Here is a 26,968-nt window from a genome sequence, read left to right on the forward strand (position 1 = left end):
TGGACACAGCAGCACTTTTCTGATCATGACCAGCAAACATGTTTCTAGATTTTCCCAACGACCCAGAGCAGGGCGGGGGGAGGGAGTAGCAAGATTCCCCTCAGTTAAGAGCCAGCGGCCTGTGGCAATCACAATCCGTGAAGTTGCCTGGAGAATATGTGGAAGAGCAGCGTAGAGCAGCAGAAGTTAGATACACAGACACATGACACGTTAGTCACGGTGGGAACTGAACAGGGCGTGAAGAATTTCTACTGATCATCAGAATGTTCAGAAATTAGTTTGAGTCACTTCACGAATCCACAGTCAGTTTTCTCATCTTAAAAATGAAGCCAATACTAACTCCACAGAGTGATTTCGAGTATAAGCTAATTATGTGAAAGCATCTCAGAAGCTATGAAGTAGTATACAAATGTGAAATAATAAGAATTTTAAAAAATAACTGTAGATAACCAGCCCTGTTTTCTGCCTAAGGACATTTGTTTTCTTAGAAGTCTGGTTGGAAAGAGGCTGACTTTGTTGAAATATATATATATGTATTTAATAAACACATATAATAAATAAATAGAAATTTATAAATCAAACATAAAATATATAAACATGTAAAAATTAAATATATAGTATAGATTTATAAATATATAATTAAATATATAATATATAGATATATTCATAAATAAATAAATAAATATATATATATATATTTATGACCGAGCTCTTAAAAACAAACAAAACAAATTAAAAAAAAACACCTCAGAAACTATCAAATCTGAAAGGATAATTCAGGGCTTTTTTGTGTAATTCTCCTCTTGCCCCAGTAAAGCACAGGCTTTTCACCTAATAGAGTTAATAAACATAGAGTTTATACTATTCAATGTGTTTGTCTATGTTAAGTATTTTTATTCAGTTCATTTATTAGTATTATAGGTGGTAAGTAGTTAATTTATATTACTAATTTATGCACTTTTATTATACTTTCTGGATAACAAGTGAATAATTATTTTTTAAAGTTTATCACCTAAATTCAAAAGCAGTCAGATTGCTCAAGCACACCTAATTAAATATTGACATTTATTAGCCCTTGGTGGCAACAAATCATATAGTCTAGTAAAGAATTACAGGAAGACTTTAATGAAATATCAAACATAAAGTAGAAATAATAAAGTTTTGTCTCCTAACAGCATATACAAGTACCACTTAAACCAATCCAAACATATAACTACAAAAATAATGATATTTGATGCCTTGATATCAAATGGAAAATACCATCACTACCACGATCACCATTACTAATCCCAACTAAAATAGTAATGATAAAAACAACAAACCAGAAGTTATTAAATGGCTGTCCTGAAATGGATTGTCCTACACACCTCACAGGTAAATCTTAATGCTCGAGAAACTTTTTAACCCACTTTAAAAGTATTTAAAACACAGAGATAGACACATATTTAGAAATGGAAATTTTCTCCTTTATCAAGATAACATAGGGAAATCTTACGATTAATTAGACTGTCATATCCGTTTTATATCACCACATCTTTATCTGTTCTTAGTGCCCAAGAGCATGCCTGGCAATACTTACTATAAATACGGGGTTTTTGTTTGTCAAATTTAAACTTGTTGAATAAGTATGGAAAAATAGAAAGGGATAAAAGGTATTGCAATAGTGGTTTGTACATATTCTTTCTTGTTAAAGCTCAATGTTAATTTAAAAAAAAATTTGGCCATTTTTTGTATATTTTTGTCCTTTGATGGTGGTAAACCTTACCCCTCATCTTCTTTATCCTCAACCTCATCCTTAACCTCCTCCTCTTCCTTGTCGCCTTCTTCTTCCTCCTCCCTTTCTTCTTCCTCTTTCTCTTCTTCTTCCTCCTCCTCTTCCTCCTCCTCTTCTTCCTTTACTTCCAGCATTTCTTCTATTCCTGTTACTTCAGGCGTAAATACCATCTGTTCTTCCAATAATATATTTGGAAAATGAGACTGTATTATCATAACAATTGTGGCGCAGAATATAAAACATAGTGTTCTCAAGATGAAAACAAATATGCAGAGTCTATCACACACAAGTGGCCGGGGCACTTCCCATCTTGGGTACCAATATGGATAATCTGTAAATAAACAAGCAGTTGGAAGCAGGATTTCACATAAAGTAATTAAATCATTCAAGAAATAAAGGACAACAATACGTACATTTGGCTTGGTCGCGATCTGCATTACCTAGAAAGAAAAAAAAGTCCATAAGGAATTACATAATTTTTTTCTTTTGCTAGAATATAAAATAATCTTTCCAGCAATAATGACATCATTCTCCTAGTTCTCAGGCATCATGCTATTATCTTTGAGTTCTCCCCTGGTTTGCTGGAGAAGGCATGCAAGTATAGAAGTGAGGAGATGTGAATTCTAGCACTAATTCTGTCTCTAAATCATTGTGTCACCTCATACAAATCACTTCACGTCTGCCTTCTAAAACTGTTCCAATTTCAGCTTTCTAGGGTTCTGTAACATCTCTCAGGATTCTGTTCACCTCTCTTTTTTTTTCCCTGCTGATCATTCCAAATTAATCTTCTGAATCTACTCACTTTCCTCATTTAATCCTTATTTTCAGAAGCTTTCTGTTCTTCATTTCCTACATGGCAAAGTGAACTCTAGAGCCAGATATTCGTTGTTTTTGCGATCTAGCCTAACTCTATCCTCATGTGTCTTAGGAAATAAATGTTCTTTCCCTTGCTCACTTGGGCAGAGAAGGTCAGACAGCCTTTCCTGGATTCCACGAGGACGGAGAGTGGGAGAATAAATGAGTTCTCACACAGGAAGAGCCCAATGGCAACATGGAGCTCTGTCCAGCAAATGATAAAACCCTTAGAGGAAAATTTAGAAAGCACTCTTCAGGCACTTCAGAGATGGACTGATCTTCTGATGGATCTGTGAGGTTATTTAGCCTTTGGTGCTTTGTCATATTTATTATTTTTTATGTAATGATTTATACTTTAGAGAGAACTCCTTAAACACTTTTGCCACAGAGTCTATATATTTCCTCGACTGCATCCTGTGTAAGTGTACCTACTGATCGCTTTGAATAAGGAATGATGTAATTAGTATGTTCTTTTTTGCATCTGACTTCATTTCCCATCACTAATTTTTATCAATTATTCTTTTAGTTTTGCACTTGATTAAATATTTAAATACATTTAAACTTACATCTCTAGATAATATATTTTGGCCTCTGGCTCTAAAAGGTGAGGAAACTTTTCTCTCCTTCTCCCAAGTTTAAAAAAATTACACCATTTGTATATTGCCAAAATTTACTACATTTATATTTTGCTTTGTAGTTATAAACTTCAGATTTGTTTTAGTGTTTGTCTATAAATAAAGATTCAATGCTTATGGATAATTGTTTCATTGCAGCTTTATGCTTTCCCACTCATCTCTTCTTTTTGGTGAATGTCATCCTCTAGGAGTTTATTGAGGAAATGTTCATGAGAATTATACAGTACAAGTTCCTGCGTGTTCCCATAATGTGTGTCTATTTGCTTATATTTGAATAATAGGGTTGGCTGTATATAAACTCTTAGATGACACTTCTTGTATTAAGGAGACTATAAACATCACTCCAGTGTCTCTTAGCACTGACTGTTATTGTAGAAAAGTTTGAGACCAGCCTGAATCTTCCCCCTCTATACGCAGAAAGGTGCTTAGTCCTGGTTTCAGCTCCACAACACAGAGTTCACTTGAATAATGGTATTAGCAATTCACAGTCTGCATAAAAGGCTGACGTTCACGTCACCAGAATCCCAGAAGGAGAAGAGAGTGTGGTGTTGAAAAAAATATATGAAGAAATAGCTGAAAGCTTCTGAAGTTTGAAAACAGATGAAGAAGTAAAGCTAAGACTGACGTATTTCACTTAGCATAATGCCCTCGAAGTCCATATTTTTTTGCACAAGTGGCAAGATTTATTTCTTTTTTATGGCTAAATAACATCTCATATTTTATACTACAATTTCTTTACCCATTTACCCATCAGTGGACACTTAGTTTGTTTCTATATCTTGGCTATTGTAAATAATGCTGCAGTGAACAGCATTATATATCATTTTGAGTTATTGTTTTCATTTTCTTTGGATAAATATGTACAAATAGAATTGCTGGAGCATATGGTAGTTCTACATTTATTTTTTTCCAGTGGGATACATTCATTTATTTCTTTTTTTAAATTGTTGTTCAGTTACAGTTGTCCTGCCTTTTCCCCCATTGCTCTCCCCTTCCCCATCGCCCAACTCCCACAGTCAATCCTCCCCCCGCCACACTGCCCATGCCCATGGCTTGGCTTGCCCCTTCCCATTCTTTTCCCTGTTATTCCCCTCCCCTGCCCCTCTGCTTACTGTCAGTTTCTTCTTTATTTCCATGTCTCTGGTTCTATTTTGCTCATTTGTTTGTTTTGTTGATTAGGTTCCATTTATAGGTGAGATCATATGTTATTTGTCTTTCACTGCCTGGCTTATTTCACTTAGCATAATGCTCTCCAGTTCCATCCACCCTGTTGCGAAGGGTAGGAGTTCCCTTTTTCTTTCTGCTGCATAGTATTCCACTGTGTAAATGTACCATAGTTTTTTGATCCACTCATTTACTGATGGGCACTTAGGCTGTTTCCAGCACTGGGCTGTTGTAAGTAATATTGCTATGAACATTGGGGTACATGGGTTCTTTTGAATTGGTTCTTAGGGTTCTTAGGGTATAATCCCAACACTGAGATCACTGGATCAACAGGCAGTTCCATCTTTAGCTTTTTGAGGAAACTCCATACTGTTTTCCACAGTGGCCACACCAGTCTGCATTCCCACCAACAGTGCACCAGGGTTCCCTTTTCTCCACAACCTTGCCAGCACTTCTTGTTTGTTAATTTGTTTATGTTGGCCATTCTGACTGGTGTGAAGTGGTATCTCATTGTGGTTTTAATTTGCATCTCTCTGGTGGCTAGTGATGTGGAGTACTTTTTCATGTGTCTATTGGCTATCTGTATGTCCTCCTTGGAGAAGTATCTGCTCAGGTCCTTTGCCCATTTTTTAATTTGATTGTTTGTCTTCCTGGTGTAGAGTTGTGTGAGTTCTTTATATATTTTGGAGATCAAACTCCTGTCTGAGGTATCATTTGCAAATATATTTTCCCAGATGATTGGTTCCCTTTTCATTTTTGACAGAGTGGTACTACTGTAGATATTTCTCCTCCTTCATTTTCAACCCCTGGAAGTCTGGTTGCTCTCCTGCCAGTCCTCTGGGACCTCTCTCAGGTCCCAGCTGATCTCTGTGCTGCCGGTTCAATGTGGGCACTGGAGTACCCTCATGTACTTGTTCCCCTCATTCGTCTGTTTTCCCCATCCTTTCCCCACATTTTCCATCCCCCCCAGGATTTCATTCTTGGTATAACATTTTTGTCTCTGTGTTGTATCTGGGTGAGGTCTTCCATTTTTATGTTTTTAGTCTTGTCGATATGCTAATAATTCTAAAATACAGCCCTGAGTTGTACCTTAAACTTACTAGTCTTATCTCCACAGACATTTAACAGGTGTTTAAAGCTAATAATGAACAAAAATGAACTCATTATTTTCCAAAGCTTCCTCTCTTCACAGAATTCGTATCTCAGTAAACGGCACCGTTAGTCGCCCAAACCCCAAACCTAATATTTATATTAGATTCTCTTTTCTCATCATATCAAATTAGACTCCAAGGCTTGCTAATTTTACTCCATGAATATTAATCAAATTTGTCTCGTTATCTCTAAATTCGTACAAATACTCCAGTATGGGCCTAATCTCTCCTCTGGGCTGTAACAAAAAACCTTCACACTGATTTGATTTCTTTAGATTTTGCAATTTTTAAGACATTTTTAAAATTGTAAAAGACTCCCTAACTCTCAAATGTTTCAATCAGTAAAAATAACTTTTATTCAGTACAAATAACTTCTATTTTGAAATATTTTAATGCAAGTTGCCAGTCTGGTACCTCGTCATCTCAGAGTGCTAAGTGTTTCCTGAGGATATTCTTCTGTCCAACCATAATAGAGCCGGCAGAGTCAGAAATCAGCATTGTTACGTTACTACCATCTAGTGTTTAGATCTTGTTCAGTTTTTTCCAGTTGTGCCAATAGTATCCTTGATGGCAAAAGCATCATGTTCAGAATTACACGTTACATTTAGTTTTGATGTCTCTTTAGTTTCTTTGGTCTGGGACCGTTCTTCATCCTTTATTTGACATTCATAATATTAAAATTTTTGAAGAAAGTAAGACAGTTATTCTGTAGACAAATCCTCAATGTTTAAAACAAATGAACGATTTAGATGTGTTAGATGCTCGCTTGTGACTAGATTAGGTTATGGGTCTCTGGCAGGAACAGCACAGGGGTGATGCTGTGCTCTTCTCACTGCGTGCTCTCAGGTGGCTCATAGTTTGGAAATGCTCTCTTACAGATGATGTTCACTCCCATCACTTGATTAGGGTGGTTTCTACCAGGCTTCTCCATTGTGAAGTTGCTCTTAACCCTTTAGGAATTCAATGTTTTTATGGGCAGTTACTTTGGAACTATGTAAATGCACTGTTCTTCACCAAACTTTAATATATTCATATATATCAGTACGAGTCATAGTTTCTTCTGTTTTATTCAATGGTTATAATTGATTACTATTATCACCATTTTCATGCTCAAAATGTCCCAGATTTGACCAGTGAGAACCCTTTAAGATGGCTTCTGTGTCCTTCTGCGTCTTTTTTGTTACCTGTCCCCATCACTCTCTGAGCGCTTTCTTGCTTTCAGGTAGAAAAAGGTATTCTAGGTCTGTCTTACATTTCCCCCGACCTGACCCTGGAATCCAGCCCGCCTCCAGTGAGCTCTAGCCCTTCTGAGTGCACACTGACATTTAGAAACCCAGATCCGTGTGCTGGTTGTGCTCATTGATTTGAGGTTTGAGGGGCCACTGCTTTCGGGCCATCTCAAAGCAAGGGAATATTTACATCAATTTACTTACATTTATTGAAATCCTTAAGTTCTAATACTTCTAATTCCAATCCATCATGAGATTCACGCTAATTTTCTTCCTTTACGTATTTGCACTCCACTATCAGACAGTGAGAAAACTGACTCCCACTCTCCATCATCCTCTTACTTACTTGCTCAGTGCCCTGGTGTGCTTCCAGTCTCCCATCGCTTCCTGTTCTCTCCCCTACCTGGGGGCCCTCCCGTCCTGCCTGGGCTTTGACACTCCACACCAGGCTGGAAGAGTCGCCACATTTAGCAAATGGAAATACAGATGCCTAGCTAAATGTTAATTCCTGAAAACAACAAATAATTTTTTAGGAATATATTTATACTAAAAGTATTTTTCATTTATCTGAAATTCAAATTTAACTGGGCGTCCTGTATTTAATCTGGCAACCTACAATCTGATCCTTTGCTCGGACCCCCTTTCCCAGCTCAGGCTCTGAAACTTCTCCAATGTGTGGATTCGCTCCTTACCCAACTCGGGCTCTGACCCCTCTGACACTAGGCCACCCACTCCATGTTAAAGCCTTCCTCGCTTTGGGCTCTGACATCTCATGCGAAGTTGCTCCTGAACATGGACTCCCTTTTACCTGCTTAGGTTTTAATATCTCTTGCCAGGCCACCTTTCTGTGAATCTTCTCTTTATTCTGCTTGGGTTCCAACAACCAGTGCCAGACCATCCCACTAGGTGTCTTCCTTACCTGTTCGCATTCTGATACCCCATGCCAAGCTTCTCCCTCCCACCGCAGGTTGATGCTGTCCTCACCTTGCTTGGGCTCAGAGGCCACCCACTGACCATTTCTGCATGAACATTCCTTCGTCCTGATGTGTCGCTGATACACCAAGCCTGACCTCACGCAGGGTCACTGATTCGCTCCACGGGGGCTCTAACTTCCCATGCAAGACCATGTTCCCATGAAGACACCATCCTCATCCTGCTCGGGCTGTCTCCCTGTCCACCGCACTGTGTATCGACACCCTGCCGTCCTGCTAGGTGCTAGCCTGTCACATCTGGCTGCCCTCTGTGTGGATGCTTACCTCATTCAGCCCTACCTTATGGCCTTAGCACTTAAAGTTTCAGGAAGAGAAATAAAAGGGGAAGAGGAAGAGCAATACTTTGCACTTTGATTCAAGTGAACCAAGGGCAGAAGTGTTAGAGTGGAGTCACCCCAGAAGTGGCATTATGAAAAAATTGTCCAGTAGTTTCTTTAACACAAAGCATAATATGCCCCTTACATTCCTCTAAGTATCATATATTCCAGGTAATTATACTTTGGATTCTATGCTCTTATGTTGGGAAAAACTAAAAATAATTAAATCAAACATTTTTCCTACTTTTATCTTTTGAATATTTGAGGAGAAAAACTAAAAGAAAACTATTAAATACTTGCTACTTTACTTCTCTTTATAAATATCTTGCAATATATTATCTTTTAGAGGAGTCATTTTCAAATAAGCTGCTATTTCAGGAATTGATTGTGAAGCCTTTTCAGGGTATAGCTATTAGTTTTCATTTCTTCTTCCAGACACTCTGGTAGGACCTTAGGGGCAGGCGTAGAGGTAGGAGAGGGCAGAAAAGGCTTTGCGATTTAGAAAACTCTAAAGATGATACTGTTTCAACCCTCTTTAATAACGTGATACTATTCTGGTCAAAGGAACGAAATTTAGTATTCCACACTTCACGTTTCTTGTCATCCTCTGCTCTGTGGGTGGTTTTCATGTTAAAGTTCTTTTCTTTGTCTTACTGCATAGAAAATCTGTGCATCTGTCCTGTTGGCTGCACTGCGTGCAAATTGCTCCTGACTGGTAAGGCCTTCTCGTCCGAGTTCCTCTACAGAAAAGCAGAAAACATTTAGTCAGAAAAAGTCTCAAATTGTATGTTATCTAAATAACATGGTTATCAATTTTTTGTTAGGTTATAAACGTGATTTAATTAAGAATAAGGACTCAAGGAAGTACTTAAATTGGAGACGCAATCTTCCCTTCTCTTTTTTCCCACTGAAAAGTCTCTTCTTAAACTAATCTCCATATCCTTGAAACAAAATAGTATAACTTAAATATGATTAGGTTTTAAAGCATCTTTCATCTTAGTTTGAAGCAAAGTTTTCCTTTAAAAATGGATGTTACAGAAGTTTCATAATTAACTGCTTTCTGGTTGGCATAAATGTATAAAAAGTTCTGAAGAAATGACATATTAATTTTCTGAAGAGTATGCAGTATCTTGAAATGTTTATTGTCCCAAAGACCTAGGTGCATGGCTTACTTCGAGGTCTACATGAAAAATAAATACATATATAAACAAGGAAATAAATTTAAATGGAGTTTTACCAAGTTGTTTTAACCATTGTATAGAGCAGATAGAAGAAGTGAGAAATTTCTATGCCAATTGCTCAAAGCTAAGTAAGGAAAAGAGGCCCCAAAGTAGATATGACTTGGGAATCTTATATAAAAGATCTAGGATAAGAAAGAACAGGTAGTCAGGCAAAAATACTTTTGAGTGAGGGGAGGGTCATTAATTCTGGTCATTTAAACAAGATTGCTTATTTACTCAGTGTGAATTGGAAGCTATAAAAACAAACATTAGGCCTGTAAGTCTCCGGAACTTTTCTTAAACTCATACCTGGTTGTACCTTCAGCATATGGCCACCTACGGGACATGTGTCCAGGCCCTAGGTAAGAACATGTTGCCTGGCTTGCCTAATGGGTAACATACCCATGTCCAACCCAAAGTCCATTAGAAAACCACTATTCAAATTTTGTAACAGAACTCTACTGTTTCAGAAGGAGAAACTTAATTACTTACACCATACCCACTTCTGCCACTACTTTATTCACGAAGGAGGTAACTCAGTTCCAGGGATTGACAATGTAGCAACTATGATTTGTAAGCAGATTTTTTCTCAAAGTTTCCATGTACAGACTCACATAGTTCGTACATCGTCCATAGCACAATGGCAAGACAAGGTCAACAGATGTTGATCTTTCTGTGTCATAGTTACAGAATAGTTACACCATGCAAACAATAACCGCTTTCACCACTTCGAAATACCACAATGCTGGCTTCTTGTTTACATCTGGACATCTACAGTTTCCCAAGCAGATTCAAAGAATCTATCCCAGTAAGCTAGAGGGAAATACAACACAATAAGCAGCAAGGAAGATTGTATTTTAGAGAGCCTATCTGGCTCTCCTTCTGATACATCTAATATATTTGTCTTTGCCAAAACTTTATGATTACTTCCTAGATTTATTCAAGGTCAAGGAAAGCATGGATCCTTTTGTTTTCTGCCTCAAATTATCCCTTTATGTGCCAAGCTATGTGACTTTGTGTCACTTTCGGTAAAACTCAGTGGGTCACATCTCTGCCTCTTCCACATCTTGGAATTAAATGGCTAGGGACCACAGTTAAACATTGACAAAGCTCCTTCAAGGCTGATATATTTTGCTGTACCATCCTCTAATCCTCCCTGAGACATTATCTTCTTTCTGATCATGCTTTCTTACTCATTTTGGTGCCTGGCTCACAATTTCCTTTTCAGTCAAAGTTTTGCCATTGTCTTAGAATTTGGGACCTAGAAGATCACAATGTGCTCACAGGTGATTGGTCCAATAACCTGATCTCTCTGTTACTGGGTGTCTTTACCATCACACAACTTCCAAGTACTCTGTAATTGTCGTACTTGTAGCTGCACTCTGGACCTTGTTATCCCCTAAACTGCTCCACCTCTGAACTCACAAAAACCAAACATTACTCTCACTGACTGCAGCCTCCCAGCCTTCCAGGCTGCTCACTTACTTACTTATCCATTAATTTCGCTGGCACTGCAAGTCTATTTTCTCCCAATCTACCCTGTTATCTCTTCTCTATCTGGATTAGGTCTTGACATATTCTCATATTTGCATATCCAGCTAAAAACCTGAAACTCTCTTGCACTATTTTGCCTTCACATCCACCTGATCAAACCCCAGTGTTGGAAAACATGAGGTCATTTCACTGTCTGAATGTTCCATGTCTGCTTCAGGGCGCTGGGTGCTGCTGGAGAAAAATTATTAAGCTAGGCAAAGAATCTTTCTACAGTTCCTCAGTCAGATTTCTCTCTCATTTTCCGTAACAATTGCAAACCTCCCCAAGCTTAAAAACTCCAGCGTCACCGTCTTCCCCTTTTATTCTCAGGTTATCATCTGTCTTACTTCACAGAGAAACATAATGGCCCTCAGATTGGAACTTGAGAAAATTTTTGTCACTAAATATGACAAATATTCCCACCCCATCTTTCCTTCTTTTCTGATAAAACTGAAGAACTTCTTCTCCTTCTTTCTAAAGTTAATAAATTTTATACCATTATTATTGATAAAGAATTATTTTTATTCTATATTAGATACTTTATGACAATATTTAAATATACTCACATCATTCCCATTTTAAAAACAAAACAAAATATAAGCAACGACAAACAGTCCTTGGTTCATTCCAACCTGGATCACTTTCCTCTCCCCACACCAGTGGCTCTTCCCAGGTTTATCAATGAACTGCTCTTTAAATCTGGTATTTTTAAATCTTTACTTTGCATGACCTCTTAGAACTTGAAGTGTTAGGCAAACCTTCCTTCCGAAGACATTTTCCCCAGGCCTACTATGATATACTCTTCTTGTTTTTTCCTTCTATCTGTCTGGACACTCTTCTTGGGTGGCCCCTGCTGTTTATCTTCCTCTAACTGCCCTTAGCTGTTGGCACGATAGTCCAGAGGCCCTCCTCCCCTCTGACGCTGTGCGCTCTCGCAGACAATCCATCTACTCCCATGATTTCAACTGCCACCAGCATTCCAGACATTTGTTCTGTGCCATGCCTCACTGGCGAGCTCCTGATTCATGTAACCACCTGCCGACTAAACATCTCAAAGTGAGTATTTCACAGCCAACTCAAATTCATTACGTCCCAAGTGGAACTCATCATTTTCCCTCCCGAAAGGTCTAGCGTTCCTCATGCAGTTAATGGCAACACCATTTATGACTGAGTCATAAATCCGAGAATCTTCCTTGACTACTTCTTGTCTCTCATTACTTCATAAAACGGTATACAAATCCTGTTATTTACACCTTCTAAAATGTGTTAAATACATCGCCATATCATTCCAGGTATCCTTTGTTGCTATAAAAGTAAATAAATAAATAAAAGTAGTGCATGTATATTTGTAAGTATATGATAGAAGAAGGAAGCAGAAAAGGGCAACCTTAAATAGGAAGAATGGCCCTGGCTGGTGTGGCTCAGTGCATTGAGCGCTACCCTGTGAACCAAAGGGTCGCTGATTCGATTCCTAGCCAGGGAACATGCCTACGCTGCAGGCCAGGTCAGGTTCCCAGTAGGGGGCGCGGGAGAGGCAACCACACACTGATGTTTCTTTCCCTCTCTTTCTCCCTCCCCCTCTGTCTAAAATAAATAAAATCTTTTTAAAAAGAAAGGAAAAATGTCTCCTTCTTACACTTTTCATCTGTCTCCCAAAGATAACTTCTATTAACAGCTTCTACGATTTCCAGGAAAAAAGTTTTTCACAAAAATTCTCAGTACTCATATATTTGTGATAGAGACTGCTAGTTGTTAAATATCTCTTGAAATACTGAAATGAAAATATTTTAGCTCAACATGTTAAGGGAAAACTGTATTTCCCACACTATATTTTCCAACTTGTATCTTAGATGTGGCACGTGACCAATTTTCTATCTAGTACAACAGAAGCAGCAGCGATGTGCACCACTTCCCATCTGGTACTTGAAGAGATGATCAAGCTGCCAACGTGTTCCTCTTACTTACTGTAAGCCAGCTCATATCGCCAGGAGTTGGAGGCACTGGAGTCCGTCTAGCCCGACTTCTCTACAGTACTATCAGAAAATGCTCCCAGCTTCACCGTTACTGTGACAGCGCAGGCTGGAGAAAGTGATAAAACTGTCCACACAACCCTCAGCTTTACATACAGTGAAAAACGCCCAGATAAAGCCCCCTCTGTGGAAAGTTCTCCCAGGAACATCTAGAAGATAATAATGTCTCAGGCATTTTAAGATTATTAGTGTTACAGGCAGAAGAATACCTTGGTATGGTGATGATCTTTACTTTAATGGCAGCTGTGCCAGACAAAATAAATGAAGTAGTAGATCAAATAGAAACTAGAACATAAGGAAAAGAAACAAAAAGAAAAAGAAGCAGAAGCAGCTGAAAAGCAATTATTTCATGGCACTCCTGTTACTATTCAGGATTTCCTAAGTTGGAAAGCCAAGTTTGAGGCAGAACTCTTGGAAATTAAAAAGAAATGAATGAAAGAACAAGCAGGAAAAAATGAACTAAGTGGGGAACAGCTACTTAAATTATTATAGATCATATCTTGGCACATGTGATGGCCAGGTCTCGGAGGGTGCTGGAATCAACGTGGAGGTAAATGAGTCTTCGTTCCAGGAAATGGCTGACGTGGGGCTGGAGGATGATGAGGATGACCCTGCTGAGCCCGCAAGTGACTCGAGCAATTAACAGACAATCCCAGTCTGCAGGGGGACCTGGCTGCCACAGTATCTGTGGCTATGCTGAGAGGGTGTTGATTTTCCTTTTTTTTTCCTAAGAAAAAATAATTCAGGGGAATATTCTTTTGATAGACTTCATCATGGGATTTAATACGCTGACTTTAAAATTTCAAAAAGATAAGAGGAAATCCAAAACAAAACAATTCTGTTGAGAACACTTGGAAGCCAAGTGAAGAACATAAGGCGAGATGCGCAAGCTGGCAAACTGCACGAGATGCTCCCGAGACAGTGAAGAAGATGAGGAAGAAGACATGGCAATTCCATTTAGCAAAGGCTGCAGATGATGTTTTATTGAGTCGTCCCCTTGACAATCCTATGGTTTTGTGAACCAATGTCACATCAATGAATTAAATTAAACAAGAAAACAGAACATATAAGAGATGGGGAAGAATTGAAAAAGCAAGTTCTATCTAGAATAAGACAGGAGAGAATTAAAAGAAGAGAAAATGTAGAGAAATTCTTGATAGTGAAATTTTTCTTCCTTTAATTGGGCTCTTGAGGGTTTAATGTATTTTATTGATCTTTCAAAAGATTTGTAGATTTATTTATCCTTTCTCATTCTTTTTTTGTTTTTTAATTATTTTGAGACATTTCATCTTTTAAGTATTTTTAGGGGGGGGCTATTACATGTTCCTGTTTCTGTAAAGATATGCAATATTCCTTTACCTTCAACCCTACTTACTAATGAGGATATGTACAGTTATATGTTTTCTAGATTACAGTTGTTGCTGGGCCTTAGGGTCCCATATGATACAGCCTCTTCCTTGTTGCTTTCTATGCATTATATTTTAGTTCAGTTCAATAAAACCTTTAGTTCATTTTAATTAAACATTTAATACTTGATACCTATTCATGATAGAAAATTCAAAGGCATGAAGGAGAAAGTAATGTTTCCATACCAGTCTTTCAGTTACCCTCCCCAATATTTTATCAAAAGAGACATTCTGTGCATGTGTAACAGTGTATCAGCCTCTGTGTGTGTAGCTTCATGATTCAGACAGGTGCACGTTATACTTCCTGTGGTGTTAATTATTTTACCTAATGACATGACTGGAAATTTCCAGATCCTGTTTAAGATTTTCACAGTGTTTTTTAATAGAAGTGTAAAGGATTATTTAAGTAATTCTTTCCTTTTGATGGGCATTTAGGCTATTATTTATATTATAGCCATAATTATTCAGGTAGATATGTAATTCTCACATGAGTTAGTATCTATAATATAATTTGATAGTCATGGAATTACTGGGTCAAAGATCATATGTACGTTTAATTTGGGTAGATATTACTAAATATGTATTCATCATGGTCATAGCACTTTTATTACAAAATTATTTTTACATCAACATATGAAAGGGACTGTTTTTCAACTCCCTTGCTAACATATTTTCAACATTTTGCTATTCATTGCTTTGAGTTCAGTATATTTTTAATTTTCATCTCCTATTTTACATGAGTTTAGGTATCTTTTTGTATGTTTCAGAATATTTGGATTTCATTTTCTGGGAATTGACTGCTCCTATACATTTACTATTTATCTCTTACATTGTTGGACTTTTTCTTTCAATTGTCAGAGTATTTTATATAAGTAAGAAAATTAGCTCTTTCATGTTATGTCATTCACCATTATTTTCCCACTTTGATGTTTAACTTTTGACTTTATATATATTGTAGTTTATTTTTGCCAAATATAATTTTTTTATTATAGAAAAAACATATCCATAGTTTTTTCTTGGGTTTTGAGATTTGTGCTATGCTTTTACAAGCCTTCCAAAAATATTATTGGGATGACCAAAAAGTTTGTTCAGTTTTTTCATAAGATGACTCTAGTAGTGCTCGCTGTCTTTAACTTCATTTGAAACAATTTTGTTAGATTGTACTGTGACAGCTGTCATATTAGCATGCATTTAAAAACACTTATCAAAATTGGTGGGGTTTTGTATAGCCATTTTAATATTGAAGATGGAAGAAAATAAGCAACATTTTCAGAATATTATGCTTTATTATTTTAAGAGAAGTAAAAATGCAACTGAAATGCAAAAAGAGATTTGTGCCGTTTATGGAGAAGTTGCTGTGACTGATCAAAAGTGTCAAAAGTGGTTTGCGACATTTCGTGCTGGAGATTTCTTGCTGGAGGAGGCTTCATGGTCAGGTAGACCAGCTGAAGTTGATAGCGATCAAATTGAGACATTAATTGAAAACATTCAGCATTATACCATACGGGAGATAGCCGACATTCTCAAGATATCCAAATCAAGCACTGGAAATCATTAGCACCAGCTTAGTTATGTCAATTGCTTTGGTGTTTGGGTTCCATATAAATTAAGTGAAAAAAGCCTTTTTGGCCACATTTCTGAATGAAATTCTCTATTAAATGTAAGGAAAACATTCCATTTTAAAAGTAAATTGTGATGTGTGATGAAAAATGGATGCTTTAACAATAATGTGGAATGGAAGAAATCGTGGAGCAAGCAAAATGAACCACCATCAACCACATCAACAACCGGTTTTCATCCAAAAAAGGTGATGTGTATATGGTGGGATTGGAAGGGAGTCCTTCTGGAAAACCAAACAATTAATTCCAATAAGTACTGCTCTGAATTAGGCCAACTGAAAGCAGCACCCGACGAAAAGTGTCCAGAGGTGGTCAACAGAGTAGCACGTAATCTTCCATCAGGATAATTCAGTGCCACACGCTTCTTTGATGACCAGGCAAATACTGTGTCAGCTTGTTTGGGAACTTCTGATTCATCCACCGTAATACCAGACATTGTACCTTTGGATTTCCATTTATTTCAGTCTTTACAAAATTCTCTTAATGGAAAAAATTTCAATTCCCTGGAAGACTGCAAAAGGTACCTGGAAGAGTTCTTTGCTCGAAAAGATAAAACGTTTTGGGAAGGTGGAATTATGAAGTTGCCGCAAAGATGGCAGAAGGTGGTGGAACAAAACCGTGAATATGTTGTATAATAAAGTTATTGGTGAAAATGAAAAATGTGTTTTATTTTTACTTAACAACTGAATGAACCTTTTGGCCAACCCAATATTATCTCACATTTTCTTCTAGCAATTCTTTATTTTTTTAACTTTTATATATTTGAAACACTTTACTTCTAGGTGTTATGAAAGTTGGTATAAGAATTAGTCTCTTGCCCTGGCTGGTGTGGCTCAGTGGATTGAGCGCCGGCCTGCGAATCAAAGGGTTGCCTGTTTGATTCCCAGTCAGGGCACATGCCTGGGTTTTGGGCCGAGTCCCCACTGGGGGGTGTGCAAGAGGCAACCACACATTGATGTTTCTCACCCTCTCTTTCTCCCTCCCTTCCCCTCTCTAAAAATAAATAAATTAAAATCTTAAAAAAAAAGAGAATTAGTCTCTTGCTTAAAATAACCATAAATAAGCGCACTCTCCTTCCTGGAAGCACACCTTCACCTTTCCCTTGCCCCCCTTCTTCCCCTACAGGCAAGCAACTGCTAAACTTTAAGGGGCCCCAGGAAACTTGCAACCAGGGAGCAATGGGCAATGGCAGCTTCTCCCAGGCTAATGCACTGAACACGTCTCCAAGGCCTCATTCCCCCAACTTCTCAGTGAGCCAAAGTAACCCCTCCCGGGCTCTCCTACTGCTGCTTCTACCCTAGGTCCTTCCTTGTTTCACTGTCCAGAGCCTTAATAAACATTCTCAAAATAAAAAATAAATAAATAAATAAATAAAATTAAAAAACTTTTAAAATAACCATAAAGACTGGACAAAGTATACAGGGAGTGAGCAAAGTAGGTTTACAGTTGTTGTGAGCATGTGAAATGGAGTTTATTCTTGCGTTATTTCTTATTAATTACTGTATTATTTATTTGTATTCCCATTGTCTTCTTATTGTTATTATTTCATATCCATACTTATGATTTATCTTTTGGCTAATAATGGCTTGTAGTTTAACCTACTTTTGCCCACCCTCCCCTGTATATGAAGTAACTGTTTTCAGGCATTAGAAAACAACCAACGTAGGGCTATGATCTCTGCAAATAAAAAATAACTCAATAGGAACCATATATTTGTCTGGTTTTTCTCCCTGAGAGCATTTTCCAAACATAGCTAGAGAAACAAAATCCAAGTAAAGCGTGTGTATTTTCTGGAAAAAGGAGATATCAGCGTTTATTGATGTTAAGGTATCTGGTATTTAGAACCAGGATCCTAAAGAGGAGGAGCTACCAAAAAAGAGCTCCCAAAAGCCCATGCAAAAAATTTCCATGGGTCTTTGGCCAGTTCCCAAGCTGCATGTGTCAAGGCAAGATTCTGGAAGGGTCTCGGAGTTGCTTGGAGGCTGAAGACCCGCACAGAGATTTCAGAAACTGCACAGTGCTGAGTAGACAGAGCTGCAGTTTGGGCCCGGCCAAAATGGAGAGCTCTTGGAAAACAGAGTGGGACCTGACCAAGTAGAACATAGAAATCCAGAGAATATGGATATATTTGATTCTGTAAAACCTTAAAACTAACTTACGGCTAAAGAAATATCATAGACATTGTCAAAGAAAAAAAATATACTGGGAAAATTATTTCTGGGATATGTGGCAGATTCAGTTGCCTTAATTTACAAAGAATTCCAACAAATCAAAAAGAGAAACAATCCAGGAGAATAATGTGCAGAAGATATAAAGAGGTTATTTCCTGAAAAGAAAATGGCCATTAATCGTATGAAAAGCTGTTGTCCCTCTCATAATTGAAGTGATTGAGGTAAAAACAAAAATAAATGACCACTTTGCACTCATCCATTTAAGCATATGGAGAAGCTTAACTGATACCCTGCACATGTCAGGGAACAGGAACTTGGTGCAATCTTTCTGCAGCTCAAATTTCATATGGATAGTTTGACTGGAAGACTTTAAAAGTACTCTTCCATCTCTGAGATGCTACAGTTCCTTGTATGTATGATATTAGCCCCAATTAATAATGCAATCTCAAGAAATAGTCAATTAAAAGTGTCCTTCATATTACAAAGTAGATGTGCTCTTGAAATAACTCATACAGCATACATTTTAAGACATCTAACCTTATCTTCTCATTACTTTTTTTTATAATATAGGAGTAAACTATTTTGAAAAATAATTTAAACCCAATACTAATTAGGCTAAGTACTGTGAAATAATACTAAAGTTAAGATTTGTTTAGGAAGTAATAATTAGCTAGTCAATACATAATATTAATATGCCCAAATTATAACATTGATTTATTATGGAATTGAAAATATTTCAGTATAACATCTTTAACATCCTATGTTTAATTCTTTTGTAGAACACAAAGACATCTGTAAAAATATACTGGAAGTTAGGAAAACAAAATAATTCCCAATTTATTTGTTTTTACAGTCTTTTTAAAATTTAAAGTAACTTACCCCGGTGCATAGTTGCATATGAAAATTGCTGCGTATCGAATACGTCCGATTTTTGAACATGGAGTAACGGCACAGCCAACTTTGTAAGACTTGTCCCAAACAAGCTGAAATAAAATTTTCAAGGAAAACATGAAGTTTAATGCTAAACATTCACTCTGCCGTATTATAAACAATGCTATATTTAATTCACATAGAACCTTTACAATGGAAGAAATATGAACTATTCTTCATCTGGGAGCAGGTAGAGAATTATCATGGCTGTAGGGAAGCATTTGCAACACTGTGTTTAGAGAAATGCTTTAATAGATTCTAACGGTAAGTATTCTTAGGATAAAGAGTTCGAGAAACACTGATCCAGAATAATGTTTTAGAGCCAAAGAAAGGCCCACCTGTTGAATCAGTTTGCATCTTCTTGTTGGATCTGAACTTTCTGGAGGAAGATGGAAAGAGAAAATTTTTCTAAGAATAAAAGTTGTAAATAAAGGGGAGAGAAAGAGAGATACTAAGGTTATAGAAGGGAAGGAAACGTGATACAAGAGTAAAGAGTAATTGAATACTGTTAGCACTTTTCTTTTGTTGAAGAAATTCCATTATAAAATAGAGTCTGAGCGTTTCATTTAAAAAATGAATAAAGAAGTTTGTTCTTATAAAAGGAAAAACAGGTCTTAAATTGGAGTAATGATATGAGGATAAATAAAGATATTCCAGAAATTCTCTGTATGACTTTAATATTTCTAATACTCTCAAGTGACAAAAATGCAGGTTTTGTTGTGTTCATCTCTGTGGGAGAGAGAGGAACAATTTCCATTTTATTTTTCTTTTTATTCCCAACCTTGTTGGTTTTAAAAATGTGGTTCTTAAAGAAATAGAGAGGCGCGTGAAAAGAACAGAGAATAGAATGTCTGCAATGGTTAAATTAGAGTTGGGTCAGATGCAGGAAACCAAAGTGTCTAAGACACTGGGGTTAAGGAGTACAGTGTATACAGTAGTGGGTCAGGGAGCAGACTGTTAGTTCACCGAGAGTATGAAGTCACATTAAAGAGACTAGTTTTTTGGGTTTTTTGCTGTTGTTGTTTTTTTAATTTTAAGAGACTAGTTTTGATATGAGTAAGGCAATGGAAACCACTGTAACTTTCCAGAATAACAATAAACAGATCAAACATTTTTGCAACATGATTAATTTGATGAAAGAGATATGAGTTCATGAAAAATTTCAAAGATTTAAAGTTATCCATAAAACATGATATTAGAGTATATTGATAGAAAAATAATCATATTTTAAATAAGGTTGGAAGTTCACCCTGATACAAATATTTATTGAAGACCTAAATAATGTCATGGTGTTGTGTTGAGAATAAACATATGACGAGATCCCTCCTCTTAGTGTAGTATCACATGAGGATGATTATTAAACAATGTGATGTGTGAAATAACAAGTGTATGTACAGGAGATAACAAGTGGTTCAATGCTTTTGGAGTATCAAGTGTAAGGGTGGAGTATTGAGTGTAAGGGCAGATTGTTATACATGAAGTAGGGAAATACCATTAATTTGCATTTAAATGTTTTAACCCATCAGGTACATTGTCGTATATGTACTGATCTGTGCAAATATCGAGTATTTTACTTACAGTATGTTTATAGCCAATAATTTAAAAATAAATTTTATTTTCTGGTTTCTTACTTCCTTTTCCAGTATTTATTATGTTTTAAAAAGTACCTTTCATCTTTGGTTTAGATTTCCTATATGTAAAAGAATGTTTTAATTGTAGGGGATAATGGGGGGAAGGGGGAAGGGTTTTCAGGAACATCTATAAAGGACACATGGACAAAACCAAGGTGGGGTGGGATCAGGGGAGGCAGGTGGGGGTGGCTGGGGTTGGGGGGAGATGTGGGGGGAAAATGGAGACAATTGTACCTGAACAACAATAAAAAAGAGAATGTTTTAATTGTATAGTTCACATAATAAATGAAATTACAGACCTTTTGAAGACCTAGGACTGACAAGAATTTCATTCTATTAGAGGTAATAATTTTACTATTTTAATATATTTATAAAACTGAAATAATCAATAAAAACTTAATAGTAAAGCAATTAAGGAGTCCACTGAATTAATAATATAAAAATTAGATACCTGTATATAATTAGAACAGTCACCAGAACAACTGTTATTTTCAAAATTGTACCTTTTCCTCTCTGCATACCAACTTCTGATAGCAATGCTTGCAGTAAATTCATTTTCAGGGCCGACCCACATATTTTCACCAATACCATTAAATACAGGATGGGCCATCTGTAGTTCTTCTAAATGAGTGTTGTGTTCAAACACACACTTCTTCCCCCATGCTCTCGCAGTCCGTGACAAAGCTACATCCCACGTCTGAAAAAGATGCAAAAAGCAAAGCAAACAAAGTAGTAATGATGGGTGTTTTGGGTTTGTGTGCTCTACATTCTTTTTCTTGAGTTCTCATAGTAAGATTTAAGGAAAACAATCCTAACTTTGTGCATATGGGTCTTATTTGTGGAATTTCTGTGAGGCAGTTTTTTAAAGATAATCATACATGACACAACTATTTCCTGAGACAAAGGATTATGCATATATTTGTAATTAAAAAGTCAGTGTGTTAGGTGATGCAAAGGACTGTGATACTTTTACAGGTAGTCCATTCAGAACCCTATAATACTGTATAATACTCATGTAGTCTTTTCAGAATATATATTTTTAATCTCATACCTTTTATTGATAGTAATATAATAAAATATTCATCTAAGAACTATTTATTGAGCACTGATTTTATGCAAAATATTGTGTTGTGAGGAATAAAATATGAAGTATAAATTTAGTGCTCTAGGTGCTTACTGTAAGGTAATAACCTGGGATATTTTACATATATGCATACACACACACACATATATATGACACACACATAATAGATGGTAGTCTGTACATGTTGTAAAAGAGGAACATAAAGTTTTATGATGTTCCCAGAAATGTGAGAAACTTTCATTAGATGCTGCTCCCTGGCCACGCTCTGGAAAGATCCACTGACGGGTACTTTTGTCATTATTTAGAGCCTCATTAAGTTCATTGTTAAGGACAGGAACAAAAAGAACACACATAGAAAAATCAACAAAATAGTAGTAAAACCAAAATGCTAAGGATATATGTTACAGTATATCTAAAACCAATACTAAGATTTCCTTAGGGTTTCCTCAGTTAATTTCATAGATTATACATATATGAGGGGGATCAAAAAAACCCCCCTGGAATCTATTTTTACAAAATTGTGTATTTATTCTTACATGTTTAAACTTCAGTCACCTTCTAGGTACTTTCTATTCAATGCAATACACCTATCAAGATGTTTTTACCACTGCTCCAGTTTTTTAACTCCTTGACTTTGGTACCTTTTAGTGCTTCTGCTGTTTTGTTTTTTTTTTTCACCTCTTCCTCATAGGCAAAACATTTCCCTTTGAGGACTTCTTTCACAGGGAAACAAGGAAAAGTCGCTCCGGGCAAGATCGGGTGAATAGGGAGGGTGGGGCATGGGGGTCAGCTGTTTTTGGTCAGTGTGGTGTGGGCAGGTGCACTTGTGAACCACCCATCATGAAATGGGTAAAGGTGTTGAAAGTCTTCAAAACAAAATTCACTGAAGCCCAACACAGCCTCTCACAACAATGCCAGCTGGTACACTGATAGAGATGGGTTCCTAGAACACTCACCTAGTGGGGGAAGCCGGAATGACAAGGAGCCTGCCCTCCAGAAGATAATTCCATTTTTTTTGGGTCCCCCATCATATATAATATAGAAAGTACAGTATAGAAAATACACAGATCAGACCTTTAGAATACTCTCTCCTACTCCTTCCTTCCCCAAAGGTAATTGTTGTTTAAAAATATGGCTGTTTTTAAATTTTTTTCCTTGCACTATTGACTGGCAACTTACAGTTTTCACTTACAGAGACTGTTCCATATTAGCACAACTAGCGCTACTTAACTTTTGCAATCTCTACATAGTATTCCATAGTATGGATAGCATATAGTAAATGTTATCATTCCACTCTTGATGACCTTTTAGATTGTTTCTCATTCACAAACAACGTTCTGCAAACCATCCTGTTACCGCCTTACTTTGCGTAGTATTTATACATCACATGCCTACTATGTACCAGTCACTATTCTGTTTTATGCATCACTTCACCTTACATCCAGCATAACCCTATAAGGTATGCATTATTATTATTTTTTGTTTTACAAAGTAAGTAACTAAAATCAAACAAGGAGTTTACCTGTAGCCACTTATAGCCAATAAATTGTGGAGCCTGAATTTAAACCCAGAAAGTCTAACTCTCAGCTCCAAGCATGTATGTATTTTACTTCATTGCTTTCCATGAAATGTGTGAAATAAGTTATGATATTTATCAATTTCTTTGCTCACCCTGAAATAAGATTAAAGTTGAAAACAGGCTAATTTTTTCAATTATATAATACAGTGTTTTCAACTGTAGTCAATACCTTCTTACCAACCTCTTCCTATTTCCCCCACCCCCAGCTCCTGGAAACTTTCTTTTCTACTGTTTCTAAGAGTAAGGCTTTAAAATTTTTTTTTTTTTAGATTCTCCATATAAGTGATACCATGTAGCTTTTGTCTTTGTCTGGCTTATTTAACTTAACATAATGACCTCAAGGTATATTCAAGTTGTAAATGGCAGAATTTCTTTTTTGCTTGAATAATACTCATTGTATATACACACCACAGCTTCTTTATCCATTCATGGGTAAAGGACAATGATGGACACTTATGTTGTTGTTTCTCCATCTTGGCTATTGTAAATAATACTTCAGTGAACGTGGGAGTGCAGTAATCTCTTCGATACCCTGTTCTTAATTTCCCTTGGATATGTGCCCAGAAGTTCAATTGCTGGATCATAGGACAGTTCTGATCTTAATTTTTGAGGACCTGCCATGGTTTGCTTGGGGTGGAAATACTATGCTCAGAAACTGAGTTTGTTTTGCCAGTATTTAACACAGGTTCACTGTGGGAATTATAATAATTTCATAAGCCGAGAGCATAAATGATGTCTCTTAATAAGCCAGTAAAAAATAACATACTTTAAAGCAATGACAGCTTATTTACACTATTGTTCCAGGCAAGGGGAGATGATGGGAATAAAGTCCAAATTTAGTTGAGGTGTCCTTTTTACAAGCTGGTACTCAGGAGACACAGCTAGGCAACCTAGAGCTGGTGTCCAGCTGCCAGTGCAAACATGAGAAGTCATTTGGTAGAGCGTGCTGCTAGGGTACAATGGCACTGGTGTTGATGGGCAAGCTGATCTTCACAGGGTCACTGCACAGCTTTGGCCACTGCTAGTAAAAGAGTAGCCTTTACTGCAGTCACAGATAATGCCCCAAAGGTCTTCAAAGAGCTGTTTATCTCAGCAAAGAGTGGCCTTGCTCAGGCTGAAACTCTTTATTATTTGTGGCCTAAATGTCCCCTTCATAGTTGTTGCTTCAGATGTTTTGTATCGATAAGCTCCAGCAGTGCCCTTCATCAGCTTAACTCCTACGTGCTTAGCAAAAACAACAAATGAAGTGCTGACATCCTGACACATCTTACCTCATTCTTATGTCAAAACAACTCTACTCTTAGAACCTTCATTTTGGTCATATACAAGTGGATTTGAAATAATATCAACCCAATACACAACATAGTTTCCGTAGCGGCTACACGAGTCTACATTGCTGCCAACAGTGCACAGCCGTTCCTTTTTCTCCACATCTTCCTCATCAAGACTTGTTATCGCTTGGCTTTTTGATGATGGCCATCCTAATACCTGTGAGGTGACATCTCATTGCGGTTTTGACTTGCAACCTTAAAAATGGAAATTCTGATACATGCTACAACATAGGTGAACCTAGAAAACATTATTGTTGAGTGAAATAAGCCAGTCACAAGGAGAAACGCTACATGATTCCTACATGAAGTACTTCAAGTAGTCAAATTCATAGAGACAGAAGGCAGAACGGTGGTAGCTGGCAACCGGGGGAAGAAGGAAACGGGGAGTTAGCGTTTAACAGGACAGCGTTGCAGCTGGGAAGGTGAAAACGGTCAGCGGATGAATGGTGGCGGTGCTGGCACAACGATGTGGTTAAGGGGTAGACTTTATGTCATGCCTATTGCCGCAATAATAAAAGCAGTTTTTATCAGTTTATCAAATGATCGAAAAACCCACGCCACTGCAGATATGGTGGAAACAGAACATTTATACACTGCTGGTATTTGCTTATTTTGGCACAATACTTTAGACTAGCAATTACTATGTGTCATATAAATTAAAAATAGCACATTCTTTATTTATGCCATTTTTGCACTTCGACCTAAGAAACCAATCCAGAAGGGAGAAAAGACTCAGGCCTATGAAAGTAATCCTTGCAATATCATTTATAATGTTAATTGGAAGCTCCTAATTGCCTGATAATAGTTAGTTCAGTACATTTTGCAGTCATTGTTAATGACAATCATGAAGACTCGTAACAACATGGAAATAGTTGATGAGATGCAAAATAGAAATGGGTGGAGGGAGGATGGGAAAGAAGCAAGAAGCATTTAAGGGAAGGTAAAATCAGGGTTGGACAAGGGCGATGTGACCGAAACACTCCCTCAGGGCCAATATTTAGGGTGGGTACCAAAATATTCAATAATCAAGATAAGTAATATTTTTAAAAAGCATAATTAACGTAAAAACAGCCATTATGAAAAAATTTTTAAATAAAAACAAGATCTTTTCACTTGCATCAATCTGAGAGTGCCTCATTTGCCTTTTTAATTCAAGCCCAATGGTCTTGTTTAAGTTCATATTGTCTTCACCAATGACATTTTTGCATTGATTTTATATATATATATTGCATTCAACTATCAATTTTTCGAATCGAAGCCTCCTTAAATTTTGGACCTCTGGTGAGTGCCTCTACTCCCCCTAGTCCCAGCCCTGTGCAAAATCTTGGTAATAAACGAGTTAGAGAGAGAGTGGTTTTTATTTCTTGAGTGGATAAAGTTTGCAAGTACATATTTTTAAACCCAAACTAAGAGTTCAGGTGCTGCGATCCTGAAGCCTCAGAGCAGAGGCCTGCACTTTATGAGGCCGAAGGGGTGCCTCGCAACACCCGCAGTCTGAGAGGTTCGGGCAAACCGCCTCTGGGCCTCACCATGAAGCGCAAGTTAGCTCCTCGGGGCCTGGCGTTGCCTCGGAGTTCATTGTGGAGGTTCACGTACTCATTGATGAAGCGCACGTCCTCTTCGTGCGGCAAAAAATCCGCGCTCAGGCCAGAAGCCAGCAGCAGTAGCCAGAGCTCACAGAGCCACAGCTTCGAATCGCCCCCTGGCGGCAAATGGACATACGAGTCCGGAGCCAAGGAGCTCGGAGCTTCCATGGTCCACCGGCCGCGGACAGGCCAGTGCACACGCGCCCACCCGCCAGCCCAGTGACCGCAAATCTGCCGGGTGCACGAACAGGTCTGGCCCCGCCCCGCCCCGCCCGGACTGGAGGGGAAGCCTGGCCTGAATCCTGGGGAAAGGTGATCAGGGCTGTTGGCCGGTGGAACTTAGGGCAGGCTTGAGTCAGATGAGTGTAGGCTCTTCACTAAACTAATTAACGTAGTTGGATATTATCCAGGTTGATTTCTGATACCAAATGATGTGTCATCATTCAAGCCCTCTTTACAGGAAGTGCCAATTGCTGAATAATGAACATGTCTGAGGAACCTTCTAATTATGCAAGGATAGATGATCATTCTTCCGAGATTTTGTTGAATATAATTACTTTTTCATCCTTACCTGTTGAGTTGGGAATTTAATGCAGAACGCGTCCTTTATTTTCATCACGGACTGACAAATACCATCTTTCGCTTAGTGTTTTAATGATTCTTTGTGGAGATCACAAAATAAATGGGAGATTGGAAAGCTCAGCATTAGGGGTTAAAGTAGGGATCGTCAT

The 26,968-nt window shown here is 37.5% G+C and overlaps 1 protein-coding gene and 1 pseudogene across 1 annotated transcript; one reads left to right on the forward strand and one right to left on the reverse strand.

Moving 5' to 3' along the window:
• Positions 1-1,684: 1,684 nt before the first annotated feature.
• Positions 1,685-26,405, reverse strand: GLIPR1L2 (GLIPR1 like 2). Its single transcript, XM_024579707.3, has 6 exons — positions 26,181-26,405; positions 21,109-21,354; positions 18,976-19,079; positions 8,772-8,857; positions 2,188-2,214; positions 1,685-2,105 (listed from the first exon to the last, which is right to left on the reverse strand). Exons 1-6 carry the CDS (start codon positions 26,403-26,405, stop codon positions 1,762-1,764), a joined length of 1,032 nt encoding a protein of 343 aa, XP_024435475.2. The 3' UTR covers positions 1,685-1,761.
• Positions 13,116-13,543, forward strand: LOC128780520 (RWD domain-containing protein 1 pseudogene; annotated as a pseudogene).
• Positions 26,406-26,968: the final 563 nt, after the last annotated feature.

This window comes from Desmodus rotundus, chromosome 3 (genome assembly GCF_022682495.2).
Source record: "Desmodus rotundus isolate HL8 chromosome 3, HLdesRot8A.1, whole genome shotgun sequence".
NCBI classification, from domain to species: Eukaryota; Metazoa; Chordata; class Mammalia; order Chiroptera; family Phyllostomidae; genus Desmodus; species Desmodus rotundus.